This window comes from Salvelinus sp. IW2-2015, linkage group LG9, assembly GCF_002910315.2.
Source record: "Salvelinus sp. IW2-2015 linkage group LG9, ASM291031v2, whole genome shotgun sequence".
Classification (NCBI taxonomy): domain Eukaryota; kingdom Metazoa; phylum Chordata; class Actinopteri; order Salmoniformes; family Salmonidae; genus Salvelinus; species Salvelinus sp. IW2-2015.
In genome coordinates this window covers 10,642,117-10,659,300 of record NC_036849.1, presented here as the reverse complement: position 1 = coordinate 10,659,300, position 17,184 = coordinate 10,642,117, and the positions used below count along the sequence as shown (strand labels likewise).

At 44.1% G+C, this 17,184-nt stretch overlaps 1 protein-coding gene across 2 annotated transcripts in view; it reads right to left on the bottom strand.

Moving 5' to 3' along the window:
• The window catches only part of ttc7b (tetratricopeptide repeat domain 7B), a 70,460-nt gene that overhangs the window by 50,327 nt on the left and 2,949 nt on the right, over positions 1 to 17,184 (bottom strand). For both annotated transcript variants that reach the window (XM_023994217.2, XM_023994218.2), the window contains exons 2-5: positions 15,848 to 16,002; positions 14,461 to 14,629; positions 4,876 to 5,009; positions 2,222 to 2,343 (exon numbers count right to left, since the gene is read on the bottom strand). In XM_023994217.2, coding sequence (XP_023849985.1) covers positions 2,222 to 2,343; positions 4,876 to 5,009; positions 14,461 to 14,629; positions 15,848 to 16,002 — 580 coding nt within the window. The remainder of the gene's footprint in view (positions 1 to 2,221; positions 2,344 to 4,875; positions 5,010 to 14,460; positions 14,630 to 15,847; positions 16,003 to 17,184) is intronic.

The following is a 17,184-nucleotide window of genomic DNA, read 5'->3' as shown; positions in this document are numbered from 1 at the left end:
CCACAGGCCTCTGGTGGAACGTAGTGCACTATATAGGGTACCATCTGGGACTCACACCTTGCATCCATCCAGTTGGTTCATTTGTACGCTAGACAAACTCTTATCCAACCAACCAAACCTTTTCCCTGTAGGAAATCAGAAATCACTCCCTGACCAAGGACAAGATGCATCAGATTTAACAACAAAACAATCTGTTCTATTTAACATGACACTTCAATAAAGGCATATTATTAAAAAGGCATAGTTTGAAGAATTGGCTTGGTCCATGCCCAGTCAAAAAGGCCTCCTCCTCATGAACTACAAAAAATGCTGGAAGATTTGTTTTATTATTTCGATCCTCAAAAATCTACGAGCAGAGAGAGCAGCACGAGATTCACAGGCAGGAACGCTACCGCATTATTCATGAGCTTAGCAGACACCTTTAGCCACAGAAAATGACCGCTACTCACAGCCTACACATTAGCCATGTACGCAGCTGGCTATTTAGTGAAGACGTTTCCTTTTTAGCGTTGGCATTCTCGAGGATAGGAAAAGCACCTTCCCACTTGAAATACTGTGGGAACTGTGTGTGGACTGTGTGAGAGATTTGTACGTAGGGTGTTTTTATGTAGTGTATATGTCTTTACACCACTATACCAGTGTGTGTGTGTGTGTGTGTGTGTCCCATGTTGTTTCATTAGTGAGAGTGAGCGAGAGAGAGAGCTGTGTGGAGGGGGAGGCTGAGTGTAGGTGAAGATATGTAGCTTTCAACATGAAAGAGACTGTGTTGCATCATCTATTAACTATTAGCTTCAGCAGCAGCCTTTTCTTTTTATCTCTTCTCTCTTGCTTTGAAGTGGGAAACCGTTCTCTCTATTTTCCATGGGAAAAATCGACCTTGCTCTAGAACAGTGTCCGTGTACCAAATGGCACCCTATTCCCTATATACAGTAGTGCACTACTTTGGACCAGAGCCCTATGGGCCCTCATCAAAAGTAGTGCACCATATAGAGTATAATGTGCCCTTTGGGACACAGACAGTGTTTCCCAGGCAGACTGTGGTAAGGATAGGTCCTCCCAGGAGAACCAACCAGTCCAAATGGATGCTTGAGGAGAATTTAATGGTGGATTTAATATGTAGCTGTATTAAAATGAGAAGATCAAGTTCCGCATAACTTCCATGAGAGATAAATAATGAATGTATGGGAATTGGCAATAGCAAAAAGAGCGATTAAGAAAAGGGTTGATAATGGTGTGCATACTAAATTGCACAAGTATCTCTTTAAGGTGCATTACTTTCATCCAGAGCCCTATAGGCTCTTGGCCTTTGTTAGATGAGCTTTAAGCATGCTGGGATAGTGGAGGTCATGATGTCAGTATGGGGGCGGGGCTACGAAAAGGAAGAGGTCATCACTCAGCCTGCACACGCACGCATGCACTCAGCCTGCACACGCACGCACGCACTCAGCCTGCACACGCACGCACGCACTCAGCCTGCACACGCACGCACCGCACTAGCCTGCACACGCACGCACGCACTCAGCCTGCACACGCACGCACGCACTCAGCCTGCACACGCACGCACTCAGCCTGCACACACACGCACGCACTCAGCCTGCACACACACGCACGCACTCAGCCTGCACACACACGCACGCACTCAGCCTGCACACACACGCACGCACTCAGCGTGCACACGCACGCACTCAGCCTGCACACGCACACACAAAACTTTACCACCACACCCTAGGAGCATTACTTCCATATCAACAGATCTAGATAGTCACACACACGCTATTGCTCTAACCTACAGGGGAGCTAACCGGCAGGTACCAAACTATGGCTAACTAGATCAAACCACAGCAGCTATGGACCCTGTCTCAAATCCCATGTTCAAGCCATTGAGCCTGCTGAGTCCAATCACTCTTCTTCAGGCAGGCTTGAGGCTTAGCATTTTGGCTTTGAGCTGCAAGTCAACTTGAGTCTCTATGGTACCACAAGGGCATTCATCTCTATGGGGGCTGAGGGGCAGAGAGGAGTGGAGCAATACCTACCATCTGTCCTGAGACAGATTGGATTGGATGAAAGAGTGTGGAGCAGAGAGGGAAGAGTGACAGTGGAGCAGCAACACACACAGTGGGTTAGTGATGATTATTATTACCAGGTGTATTCCACACACACCCTCACAAAAACGCCCACAAACACGCCCTCTGTCTCAGACACAACACGCCCTCTCTCCTACCCGTTTTTGAAGTGGATGACATGTGCCCTCTGAAGTCCAGTCTCCAGGAAGTATCCCAGCTCCTGTTCCTGTGCCACTGGGCCTGGCTTTGGACTGCGGTTCTGCATCCCCGCACTGAGGGCCTGAAACACACAAAACTGACCTGAGAACACGCAGCACAGGCAACACACTGGTCTAAGAACAGTCTGCTGTGAACGCTTGACGACGCAGAGAACAAAGTCAGCCTAGTGTTCACACTGGGCATCAACAATAGAATATCACACTGTATACACAATACATAAAATCAGCCTGCAACGCTCCAATCAGAGAGATAAGAAAACACAACCAAGATAACATGAGATAATAATAGGACTAGAAGGAAAGAGAGAGAGAAGAGGAGAGTGGGCAGATTGAAGAACCTTGGCTGCTCCTCTCTTCTCACCATCCCCCTCTCCTCCCCCTCCTATCCCTGTCCTCTCCCTGTTTTCTCTCCATCAGTCCAACCAGACGGGCCCCATTGTGTTCCAACTCTTCTCTCATCCCTGTCTGTCAAACAGATGAAATCATTTCATCCAGCAGCAGGTAGCTAGTGTCCTCACAGTACCTTGTGCTGCCTGCCTGGCACATGATCGACTGAGAAGGAGAGAGATACAGAGAGAGAGATACACAGAGAGAAATACACAGAGAGAGAGAGAGACAGAGACAGAGAAAGAGGCAGAGAAAGAGGCAGAGAGAAAAGCAGAGAGAGGCAGAGCGCTTAGAGCAGCCTGGCCTTATGTAAGCCAAAAAGAGTAGAACAGAACACAGCAGAACAAAGCGGCACTAGCCTGGTTCTGTGGAGATGAGGAGGGATAGATAGCATTACAGCCAGGTGTTTATCTAGGGCCTGTTGCCCTATTCATCTCCTGGGTGTTGTACCAGTGTCTCTCTGCATGCTGTATGGAATCCGCTGCTGGTTCAGTTACAGGGAGGCAGAGGGAGGGGTCTATTTGGGGGAGTGAATCGATGCCACTAGATTAAAGTGAATCGATGCCACTAGATTAGAGTTTCAATATTGAATTCAAATAGCCGATACAGTTTCATGACATTTTGGAGCAACAACACAGCTCTATCCGGAGGCTTGGTCACTAAAATGACACCATGAGCCCAAAATGGGCCAAATTAGTCAACTAAGGACACAGGCCATCAATTATTTTATATTTTGTTACAGAGAAAAATCAGTTGTCACATTTTGTTGAGTCATCACTTGTCATTAAGAATCCCATTCTGAATGTCTTGGCACTCAATGTTTAGAAAAAATTTCCACTGTCCCATAAATCCATATTTGCATCTTGTTTTTGTAAACAGCATCATTCATACATGGATTTATGGCACAGTGGAAAAACATTTCTAAAATTGAGTGCAGAGACATCATTCAGAATGGGATTCTGATGTAATATGAGTTTGTTTGGGATTGCTTTGGAGCGTTTTCAACCAAGCTTTAGACACATGTTCATAATGCATTGTAGTCAATGGCAAGTGATGACTCAGCAAAATGTGACAAACTATTTTATCTGTGACAAGGCAGATGGGGGGGGGGGGGGAGCAAGAAAGAGAGAGAGAGGGAGGAAAACACAGAGCATTGTCGCATCATTTCCCATATATGGGGGATTGGAAATGATGCAGACAATTACATTGATGGAAGCAACAATCTGTAATATTAAAGCTGATCCACCCCCTGAATTAAAAATATATATATATATATATATATATATATATATATATATATATATATATATATATATATATATATATAAAAAAACAGCACACAGAAAGAGAGAAAAACAACTGTAGGTGAAAAACGTGTTGGCAGAACAAATCAGAGTGGAGAAAAAAAGTTGCTGATTGAAACAGCAGCCAAGGTCAGAAAACAAGATCATCAAACCCTGGGGCAGTCTGTCGATGCTGCTGGAGACTGGAACAGCTCCAGGACCTGCCTGCCTGATGGACCTGGGCCCCTTCCACCACTAATACTAGACACCAGCACTACAGATGGGGTATAGGCCTACTGCACTACTACACAGGCAGATCAAACTCCCAAACATTAGCGGATGTGTGGTGAGCATTCTGGCACAAAATGGTTGCCGCTTTGAGCACTGAAAAAGCCCTATTTAAATCCAATCAATCAATTAATTAGTTAATTACAGCCAAATCCAATCAGCTTATTGGGGACACCAAGAATGGATAGCTATTCATTAAAAAGGTCAAACAGAAACTATCCGAGAACATTAGTTTTTTATTTTACCTTTATTTAAATAGGCAAGTCAGTTAAGAATAAATTCTTATTTACAATGACGGCCTAGGAACAGTGGGTTTACTGCCTTGTTCAGGGGCAGAACGACAGATTTTCACCTTGTCAGCTCGGGGATTCAATCTTGCAACCTTCCGGTTACTAGACTAACGCTCTAACCACTAGGCTACCTGCCGCCCCACTACTTAAGTTGCTGGTGGCTGGTCTTGGTATTTCCTATTGCGACTTAACTGTAATTTTAAAAGAGGGTGCGTTATTTTGTTAGTATTAGCCTAGATCCCCTAAAAATGATTTGGTTTGGTCAAAATTATTAGAGCATCTCCAGCTTCTCCCTCCTGTCAACACATGCAGAAGTAAAGCCAATGTCAGCCGGTTGCTAGGTTACCTTCTCTACTTCCTGTAGGTAGAGCAGGGCGATGTCTCCAGACTTCTCATAGCAGGTAATCACTTCTTGGTCTTTGTCCACGTTACGATTGGACAGGGCCGGAGACGCAGCCGGGACTTTCTCTAGACACAGACCTGGAGAGAGGAAGTTCATTATGCTGTATACTGTACACACATTGTGGCGACAATGCAGCCTACCAAGGGTTAAAGTTCATGCTCAAGCTTTAGTGTGTGTGTGTACTTGTGTGCGTGTATACTGTACACTCATCTTTCCTCTCTAGCTACTTCAAGCATGTCCTCAGCCACGGAAAAAGTTACACACCCGGGCTGGGCCCCTGCTGCAATATGAATCAGTAGGTGATCAAGACTCCCAGACAGCCAGCAGAGAGCCCCTGAATGTTTTATCACACGCTCAGAGGACAACGCACTAGCCTGACAGACGTCTGGAGGAGCAACCAGAAACTCAGGGTTAGGTGGCAATGGAAGTGTCTCGTTGCTCTTCTCTGTCTGGGGCCTCTAGGAGCAATGGAAGTGTCTCACTGTCCTGCTCTGTCTGGCCCTGGGGCTGGCTGGGCTCTCCAGGAGCCAGTGTATGGGATCTGAGTCAAGGACACCTCACATCAGCCAAGGACTGAAGGAGATACCTGAGACAGATTTATTTTATAGCAGTCCCCTTCCTTTCTTCTAGAGGACATTGGGTCAACAATCATCTTCCACTTCTGGCTGCTGCTTGTTTTGGTTTCACAAATAAAGGCTCTCACTATTTTCTCTCATGTAGTTTCCCTGATTTTGTAACCGGCAAGGAAACAAAACTGGGGCTTTGTTGTAGCCTGGGCCCCTCGTTATAGGCAGTTTTATTTGTATACTCACGTAGTAAGGAAAGAAATAAATAAAATTGGGGCCCTAAAAGGATACTCTTTGGCATGGGAAGAGTATCCCTGTCTGACCTTTGGGTAGATTGGGCCGTGTCTCTGTCAATCACCAGACCATTCTGTTTGTAATGAGATAATATGGAGGAAAGCAACACTTCCATTGTGGCTACACACACCTCATTGTTATGAAATCCAAGCTGCAGTTTCCGAAGCCCCCTTTTAAAACGACCATGAATAATAGATGATAGCCTTAATAACGAATTAATTATAAATAGCTCTAGTCTCTGGAATTACACAAGACTACGGCAACTGTGTGGCACTCAAATGGAGCCATTCACTAAAAGGGTCCAAACAATACAAGCCAAACGGTTCATCCATCAACTCCCCATGATTGCTTTACACACCCTGAAACCTCCAGTACCATAGAGGTGCAGACGTCTTCTCATTATAGGACATGACTGGAACAAGAATACTGCTGTGTGTTGAGCGAGCGATAAATGGAGGCAGAGAGGGAGATGGGGAGAGAGAGGTATACGTAGATAAACAGGAGAGCCGGCAGAGACAGAGAGATGGAAAGATGAAAATGCTCGATCACCAACTCTGGCAAGAGAGAGAGAGCGATTGAGAGAGAGAGACAGACAGACAGAAAGACAGCAAGGAAGCAGCAGAGGGACGTCAGCGGCCAGGCCTGTCTTTGCCTTATAAAGATATACCCTTGTGGTGGTGCGGGTGGGTGGGTTAAAGACTGGAGCCTGTGGATCTTCTTGTCGTTGTGGGGTTCTGCTCTCGCTGCTGCCGTGCCACACATAACTTATTCATACCACTGTGGCACTTTAACAGCCTAATGGGCTCCTGTGTTACTCTAAACAGGCCCAGCCTGAGCCCCTCCTCCCCTCCACTCCTCTCGATTAGGACGCTCATAAAAATTTTACAGCAGTAAAGTCTTCCCATTAACCCCCATCGGACAAACAAAATGGCTGGTCCAGACAAAGTAACACAACTGACTAATGAACTCCGATGATGTGGTCAACACTGCCTCGCAAAGCCAATAAAGGACTATATAAGAAATGACGCTGTTAGCATAAAATAGAGCTTTATCTGAATAGACTTTCATTCAAGATGTTTCAGGCTTTAGAAAAACAGTCAGCTTTTCTACATTCAGGTCAAGCCCTAAGTGTGCATCTGTGTGTGTGCCTATTTGGGGGTGGGGTTGCCTACGCAAAGCAGTCGTTCCACAGTGATGTATGCTGTATGGGCGACTGCTTGGCTTGCATCGTTCGGTGGTCTGTGTAAACCCTAGGGTATGCTGGTGTATGTATAGAGGGGGACAGTTGTGTGTGTGTGTGTGTGTGTGTGCACACAAGGCTGCTGTATTGAGGTGGACAGGCTGAGGCTACGGCAGTGCTTCTTCTTCTTCTTCTCAGCTCACAGTCAATGTAACGCTGCTGGTCTGTCAGAACTCTGATCAAAGCTCTGCAGTCCTGGCTGACACATCCACTGTGCTCTGCATTAGAAATTGAGAGAGCAAGAGTGTGTGGTATGTATGGTGTGTGTGTTTGCATGAGAGCGGAGGACTCCTCTCGCCACAACAGTGAACCTCTACCGCCACCACATGGCCAAACAACACATTGCAGGGGATACGAGGTCAAGCTGCGAGTACTGGTCCTGCTGTGTCAGTTTCCTCATTTCAGAGACAACACATTTCCCCTCCATGTCATGTACATTTTCAAATACACACTGGTAATAATGTTGTTCCAAAGCATGATTAAATGACCTATGTCACAGCTTAGGAACAGATTCAATCAAGCTTTAGAAAGTACACTCACTGTATACAGCAACGGACATTTAAATGCCGCCACTTCGCCGTCAAAGCCGTGTGCATTTTACAGCAGGTCAATCCAACACATTAGCTCAGAGTTCTAAAAGGAGAGGTCTGAGAGCATCCACAGACCTGCTTGATGAGGAGATGATGGTTAGGTCACATTGTGTTCTCATCTACTATGGTTAGGTCACATTGTGTTCTCATCTACTAAGCTAAGCGTCTCCCCCCGGTAGGCATACATCGACAGCGTCCTGGGGTGCCACGGCAGGGCAGGCACAAAGTTAGCTAATACAGTCACCCCAGCCTCAGCACTTTCTCAATGACAGGGGAAGAACAGAGGGATTCAGCACCACATATTACGTTGAAAGTTTTAATGTCACAGGCACAAGTACAGTGAAATGCCCTTCTTGACAGCTCTAAACCCAACAATGCAGTTATCAATAACAATGCAGTACTAAAAATGTGTTCACTAATATGTCTATTAAAGTAGTAAAAAGTTATGTGTTTGGTCCCATATTCATCGCACACAATGAGTACTTGTGACTCCACACATTTGCTGTTTGTTTTGGTTGTGTTTCAGACTATTTTGTGCCCAATAAAAATGAATGGTAAATAATGTATTGTAATTTGAGTCACTTTTATTATGACTAAGAATAGAATGTTTCTAAACACTTCTATTTTAATGTGGACGCTACCATGGTTACAGATAATCCTGAACGAATCGTGAATACTGATGAGTGAGAAAGTTACAGATATCATACCACCCTAAAATGCTAACCTCCCCTGTTATTGTAATGGTGAGAGGTTAGCATGTCTTGGGGGTATGATATTTGTGTGTCTGTTACTTTTTCACTCATCATTATTCACGATTCATTCAGGATTAACCGTAACCATGGTAGCATCAAAATGATTTTAGAAGTGTTTAGAAACATTTTCTATTCTTATTAACAATAAAAAGGGACTCCAAAATGACCATTCATTTCTATTGGGCACAAAATTATCTGAAACACAAACAAAACAAACAGCAAATTAATCCAAAAAGTTTGTACAGTCACAAGCTTGATGTAATTATTGCATGCCAGGTATATGGGACCAAATACCTAACTTTTTACTACTTTAATACACATAAGTGAATTTGTCCCAATACTTTTGGTGGCCTAAAATGGGGGAACTATGTACAAAAAGTCATAGTCATTGTACCATTTCAAATCCAAAGTGCTGGAGTACAGAGCCAAAACAACAAAAAATATGTCACTGTCCCAATACTTTTGGAACTCACTGTACATTCAAACAGTCAGTTCCAGTACCATATTTACAATGTGCAGGCATACTGGAGTGATAGAGGTAAATATGTATAGGGGTAAGGTGACTAGGTATCAAGATATACACTATATATTCAAAATTCACTGCGCCACCCGTCTCCCGGGTGGCGCAGTGGTCTAGGGCACTGCATCGCAGTGCTAGCTGCGCCACCAGAGTCTCTGGGTTCGTGCCCAGGCTGGGCTGGGTTCGCGCCCAGGCTCTGTCGCAGCCGGCCGCAACCGGGAGATCCGTGGGGRGACGCACAATTGGCATAGCGTCGTCCGGGTTAGGGAGGGTTTGGCCGGTAGGGAGGGTTTGGCCGGTAGGGATATCCTTGTCTCAGTATGTAAAAAAAAAAAAAAATAATAAAATGTATGCACTCTACTGTAAGTCGCTCTGGATAAGAGCGTCTGCTAAATGACTAAAATGTAAAATGTAAATGTAAGTATGTGCACACCCCTTCAATTAGTGGATTCGTCTATTTCAGCCATACCCGTTGCTGACAAGTGTATAAAATCAAGCATACAGCCATGCAATCTCCATAGACAAACATTGGCAGTAGAATGGCCTTACTGAAGTGCTCAGTGACTTTCAACGTGGCACCGTGATAGGATGCCACCTTTCCAACAAGTCAGTTCGTCAAATTTCTGCCCTGCTAGAGCTGCCCTGGTCAACTATGTGCTTTTATTGTGAAGTGAAAACGTCTAGAAGCAACAACGGCTCAGCCGTGAAGTGGTAGCCCACACAAGCTCACAGAAGCGCGTAAAAATCGTCTGTATTCCGTTGCAACACTCACTACCGAGTTCCAAACTGCCTCTGGAAACAACGTCAGCACAAGAACTGTTCGTCCGGAGCTTCATGAAATGGGTTTCCATGGCCTTGCAGCCGCACACAAACCTAAGATCACCATGCACTATGCCAAGCATCGGCTGGAGTGGTGTAAAGCTCGCCGCATTGGACTCTGGAGCAGTGGAAACGCATTCCCTTGAGTGATGAATCACACTTCACCATCTGGTAGTCTGACGAATCTGGGTTTGGCGGATACCAGGAGAACGCTACCTGCCCCAATGCATTGTGCCAACTGTAAAGTTAGGTCGAGGAGAAATAATGGTCTGGGGTTGTTTTTCATGGTTCGGGCTAGGCCCCTTAGTTCCAGTGAAGGGAAATTTTAATGCTACAGCATACAATGACATTCTAGACGATTCTGTGCTTCCAAATTTGTGGCAACAGTTTGGCGACGGTCCTTTCTTGTTTCAGCATGACAATGCCCCCGTGCACAAAGTGAGGTCCATACAGAAATGGTTTGTCGAGATCGGTGTGGAAGGACTTGACTGGCTTGCACAGAGCTCTGACTTCAATCCCATTGAACACCTTTGGGATAAATTGGAACACCGACTGCGAGCCAGGTCTAATTGTCCAACATCAGTGCCCGACCACACTAATGCTCTTGTGGCTGAAAGGAAGCATCCCCGCAGCAATGTTCCAACATCTAGTGGAAAGCCTTCCCAGAAGAATGGTTGCTGTTATAGCAGGAAAGGGGTGACCAACTCCATATTAATACCCATGATTTTGGAATGAGATGTTCAACGAGCAGGTGTCCACATACTTTTGGTCATGTAGTGTATAATATGTAGAGTAGCAGCAGCATATATGACGATTGTATGCGAGTGGGTGTGCGTGTGTGTAGAGTCAGTATAAATGTATGTGCATATTATGTGTGTGTAAGCAAATTATGGAGTGAGTGTTTTTCTGTGTGTGTTGAAGTGTCAGTGCGCACGAGTGTGTTGGGCCATGCGAGTGTGCATAGAGAAAGTGCAAAAATCTAATTAAATACAAGGGTCAACTCTTAGAGTCCATGTAGCCATTTTGTTAGCTATTTAGCAGTCTTATGGCTTGGGGATATAAGCTGTTCAGAATCCTGTTGGTGTCAGACTTGATGCACTGGAAGCAGAGAGAACAGTTTATGGCTTTGGCAGCTGGAGTCTTTAACGATTTTCCTGGCCTTCCTTTCACACCGCCTGATATAGAGGTCCTGGATGGCAGGGAGCCCAGCCCCTGTGATGTACTGGGTTGTCCACATCCCCCTCTGTAGCACCATGCGATCGAGGGCGGTGCCATTACCATACCAAGCAGTGATGCAGCCAGTCAAGATGCTCTCAATGGTACAGCTGTAGAACTTTTTGAGAGTTTGAGGGCCCATGCCAAACCTTTTCAACCTCCTGAGAGAGAAGAGGCGCTGTCGCGACTTCTTCATGACTGTGTGAATGTGTACCATTTTAAGTCCTTTGTGATTTGGACACCAAGGAACAAGAAGCTCCTTGGTCTTACTGACGTTGAGGGAGAGGTTGTTGTTCCGGCACCACACTGCCAGGTCATTGACCTCCTCCCTGTAGGCTGTCTCATCGTCGCCGGTGATTAGGCCTACCACCGACGTGTCGTCAGCAAACTTGATGATGTGTGTTGAAGTTGTGCGTGGAAACGCAGTCGTGGGTGAACAGGGACTCCAGGAGGGGACTAAGCACACACCCCTGTGGGGCCCCTGTGTTGAGGGTCCGCATGGCTGAGGTGATGTAGCTACCCTCATCACCTGGGGTCAGCCCATCAGGAAGTCCAGGATCCAGTTGCAGATGGAGGTGTCCCATCCCAGGGCCCTAAGCTTGGTGACAGGCTTGGAGGGGACAATGGTGTTGAACGCTAACCTGTAGTCAATGTGAAAATGCTGTTCATAGGAATTCCTCTTATCTAGGTGGGTGAGGGCAGTGTGGAGTGCAATTGAGATTGCGTCATCTATGGATCTGTTGAGGCAGTATGCAAATTGGAGTGGGTCTGGGATGATGGAGTTGACGTGTGGCATAACCAGCCTCTCAAAGCACTTCATGATTACAGATGTGAGTGCTACAAGGCGGTAGTCATTGTGGCATGAAGCCTTAGAGTACTTGGGAACAGGAATGATGGTGATCATTTTAAAACATGTGGGGATTACAGACTGGGACAAGGAGAGGTTGAAAATTATAGTGAATATGCCTGCCAGCTGTTCGCACATGCTCTGAGAACGCTCCCCGGAACACCGCCGAGCCCCGCAGCCTTGTAGATGTTAACCTGATTAAAGACCTTACGTCAGCCTCGGAGCACAAGATTACCCAATCCTAAGGGGTCAGTGGCAGCCCTCACACCCGACACGATGTTGCTATTGTCGAAGCATGCAAGAAAATGCATTGAGTTTGTCTTGGAGAGAGGCATCGTTGGGCAGATCACAGCTGGGTCTTCCTTTGTAATCTGTAACGGACTGTAGCTCTGCCACATGCTGCGGGTGTCGGAAGCCTTGTCCTTTTACTCATTTGATGACTCCGCGGAGGTCATAGCGGGACATCTTGTACTTGTTCCTGTCCTCGGCCGTAGCCTCAGGTTTGGTTTCGGATTAGGCTCAACGTCCTTGGGAATTGACTGATGACACTTCCTATCGAGCTAGTCACCAAAATGACAGGAATGGAATGTGTAAAGTAGAGTAAAGCACTGAAGCAGAGTTGAGATCGAGCTGAGGCTTGGCGGTTGAATAGAAACTCAGGCTATGCAGTGTTTTCCATAAGCGCTGGAGGTCGGCTAAACAGCTGATAGACTAATTGTCAGCCGGCTACTTTTTCCACTTTTCATTTAAAAAAAGTTTACATTTGCTAGTCAGAAAAGTCTGTATAGCCTTCTCCCACTAGAATGAACAATATGCATCTTCTAGTTATACAGTATATTGATAGGATAGGCGCCTGTCAGTCACAAGGCAAGCGATGACAGAGAAACACTGCTGGTTTGTCAGTCTGTTGTTGGTCCTGCCTCTCAGTACCGGTGTTATTTTTGTGCACTGTGGTGGCTACAGTCAATTTTATTTTCACAGAGGGAGCGCATGATGCTTTATTGACTCCTGGTGAGTGAATTTACACGCAACTAGCAATGAGTGGAAATCCACTTCATTATTGTTTTGTGGCACATTCATTTATTTTCTTTTGCGTGTTTCATAGGCCTACAGCCAACCACGGATTCGGGGTGCATAGGCTATTTACTGTTGCTTGTGTTGACTAGTTTATAAGAGGGGACGAACTGAATAAAGTCCATCTCCTAGAACCCTTTGCTATTCATAAATCATACAACGTAGTTATGTCTATAGTATCGTGTCGGGACAAGTAAATCAAAGACCATGTCGAGACTTGCCAGTGTCCGCTAAAGTGACTCGTCAGTGTAGACTAGTGATGGGTTGTTCGGCTCTTTTTGATCAGCACTTTTAGGTGAACGGAACCAGATTGCATCGGTGAGAGAGCCATTCATTTGGCACACTAATTTGAATACCGGTAGGCTATTACTGCTTTTTGGTGACTATCTGCAGATAAATAATGAAAACATTAGATGAAGATGTTTAATCCTCACTGTAGGAACAATAGGTAGTGGAGAGAGAGCCTCATTCTGGTCCAAAATATGATACAAGAAAACAGATTGAAGGTTATAAAAGCTAATGGCATGAAACTTATATGGTATTTTAGATGTTGATATAGGCTTCTGATTTGATTAAAGTGTTGACAATGGAGTAGTCAACTGCTGCTTTCTGAGTAGTAAGGCCCATGTTTAACACCTGCTTCATTCTTCAAATCATACCTGTAGGTTTATTCTTGGGTACCTGACTTTTATATATTTTTTATTTATTTAACTAGACTTGGGGGTGCACAATCTGGCAGAGGTAACTAAATTACTGCAATTCTATATTGTTTCTCAACAGGGAATCCATGTTTACTTACCTTTTTTCTTAGGTCTTTGCCACAATAAATTAACTTGAAAGATAACACTACTATTTATAAATAGATTACTAATCTACTGCCTTCCTTCCGCCAAAGTCCCACCCACAGTGATTGATTGACAGGCCAAATTCTAAGGGATAGTTCAACCAAATGACATTGGTTTTCCTGTGTCCACAGCAGCAGAGACAATAAAATACATAATTTGAAGAACAAACATCAGTGGCAATTCATATCTTGTAGTAACGCTGTAAAAATTACTTTAATCTCAAGATAAGACAGATTGAATGTTAAAAAAAGTTATTTTACTTAGAAAATAGTCCTGATCATATAGGTCTAAACGATATCCAAAACTAACACACTGACTTCATACATTTTCAGTAATTGTTATTGTAAAGCCTTTCTACTCAATACCACAACTAATTTTACCAATCTGTGAAGTAAAGTCGTTAAAGTATTCAGTAATTCACCTGTGTATTTCGGATGGAATCAAGGCATTAGAATGTACCAGCAACCATCAAAATAGAGCACATTCTGCAACAACAACAAAAAACGGACCCCCCCAGCCCAGAACTCCCTGGCTGGCTCGTTTTCTTATTTGGCTGGCTACTCCATGTATTAACGGGAAACACCCTAACCATACCTCTGTCCCCTTGAAACAGAAATATGTGTCTAGATTTTGATTTGGGAAATACTTGCAGGGTTCTTCATGCACAGGGTATTTTGTGGCGGGCCATCTATGCCTCTTTTAGCCAGGAAAAACCCGGACTGGTGTAATGTGAAGGCATACTACAATTGGTACCCAAGGCTCTTACCTTTGGTAGCGTATGCCTCGGCGATCATGGAGAGACGGTAGACAGGGGCTCCCACCAGCGCCAGCTCGTCCAGGGTCACTTTGCCATACTGGTTGATGGCTTCACTGTAGTCTCCCTCCACGTAGGACAGCTTGGCCATTAACATGCTGGCCTCTTGCATGTAGTCCGGCTAGGCACGAAAGGAAAGAGACAGATAGTGTTGTTTTCTCCTGAACACAAAGATGTGTAGCTAAATGTACACGCTTCAGAGAAAAAGAGGGCATAGAAGCTGCACGAGGGAGTGAAGCAGCGTTATGAGGTTATATAATTCAAAGGGGATTCTCTCAGTTTGGGAAGGCAGTGAGTGTAAAGCCAGATACTGATTAAACCAGTGTTACCGTTTGTAGTATTAGAATACTGTTATAAGTCTGACAGTTCTGAGCAATTAACTGGAATTTCAGTTATTTTTCGTTTTTTAAACAACTAATTGACCGACATCAAGTCCATTTTGGCCGTTTGTTTTCTGTGAGCTCAACGCGCACATTGCAGTTTCTCTAGAGATAAATCAGATCCAGCTTGAACTGTGAGATGTGAGATGTAGTAGGGAGTTATAGTTTCCAACAGGCCAATATTATAGGTAATTTAGTGAATAAAACCTGGTAATTAACTACAATGACAATCCATTATGCATCTCCTTGTCTGGTCTGTTTGTTTTACACCTGTTACGTTAGGTACGTATGGGGCAGACACGGAGACGGAGAGAAGAATGCGCAATCGTGGATATAGAGCAGCTGTTGCTTCGCGAGGTATCTCTACCTGAAAATACATGATCTGAGTGATTGATAGTTGGTATTCAGCAGTCATAAATGTATGCCTTATTTACTTCGAAAAATTACTAAAAGATTGATTTTGTCAGGCAGCATAGACAGGAACTCTATAGAGATTAGACAATGACTTGGAATGAAATAATAAAGTTATCAAATAAAATATCTTATTCAAGTAATGCAAATAAATGATGGTTAATAAGTGATAAGCAGTAATGGGCAGTCACTACCATCATAGGGCTTTTAATAATTGTTTTATTCTGTGTTGTTAAAGCATTCAATCCAAATAATCGAAACCAAAATGGAAAACCGTGATTACTTTTTAATAATCGAACCGAAACAGACCTCAAAAAGCACTAATCGCTCAGCATGAAAGACTGCACTACACTGTTATAACACTGTTAGAAGACTGCACTACACTGTTAACACTGTTACAAGACTGAACTAGACTGTTATAACACTGTTACAAGACGGAACTAGAATGTTATAACACTATTACAAGACGGAACTAGACTGAAAAGTAGACAGATGATGTATACTAATATAATGGTCATAGGTGAAGTCTACTGTGTTACATCAGCTACCTTGAGGTTCCCTCGGTCCAGGGCAGCGGTCAGGTGCTTATGGACCTCCACTAGCCTGGGTCTTGGGCCCCTGGGGCTGGCCCCCTGCTTGATGGGGTTCTCCTTGATGTACTGCTGGAGCTTGGCCTCCCCCAGCAGCAGCTCCCCCAGGTCATCTGAAACACACAGTTTAGACTACACCTCCAGTATGCTTCATGACATGTAACATTAGACTACCCTCCCAGTTCAACAGGGTCTTGTATTCAATAGGCACCAAATGTAAGGAAATGGACTGAAACCGGGAAGGACTACCTGACCTTGTCCAATAACATACGTGTTTTTGTTTTCCAGCGGATAAAGTTTGCAATTTTTTTCTATGATGTTCACTAATGAATATGACCTAGAACAAGCCACTGATTTTTTACCAACTAGGCTAACTACCAGAGTCATAGGTGGAATGACAACACACGTCATGTTCCAATAATATATCACAGTAAAGACAGATCAGATCAGTCAACCCTGACTAACATGCAGGTTCTCTAACAATCTGTACAATACTACAGCATCAGTATTCAGAAAGGTTGATGGGGGGGGGGCAAGCCATGACACCCACCATCTCAGATTGTTCTGAAATCTAATTTGATCTCTGAGAAATCAAGCTAATTGATTGCACCCAAACTGTCCCTTTTAATTTAAAGCTTCACATAATATTCAACAAATACAGTACCCAACATCTAATTTGGACCAAACTTATTCTTATCATTGAATAAAATGGTCAAAAGCCACCTAAGGGATAGTGACTAAAATGTTGTGACAACCCTAATAAAATAATACAATTAAAAACCATTGCATGGCAGTAGCATGATTCTCAATAAGAAAACATCTCTAAATGTAGTGTGATTAATGACATTTACCATTAAACCCAGCCCAATACCATTATTTCAATTATTTTGTTGTTGTAAAAACACCAGCAAATCAGCTCCAAGTGGTTTTAAATTTAGGAACTCTGTTCCAAAGCATTGCCACGCATAATACAGAGATATACTGTATGTGACCGTATACAAACATAAGCAATGTTTGAAATGATTAGGTTTTAGTCAAATATTCTGTTTGGTCTTCTTGCATTCAATTTGCAGTCTGAGTCTAGGTTCTGGCCCCTTAACCATCTGCTCCCAAAAAATATATAATTGTCCAGCAGCTGAAACTAGTTGATGATCCCTGCAATACAGTGTGTGTTTGGGACTTTCACTATTTGAAGACCATTAGAGACCATAACATTGAAACAATTAGAACTGCTATAGCCTAATGGTTTGCTTGTATGCAAGGAATGGTCTAACTTATCCAGACCTTTTTTTTTA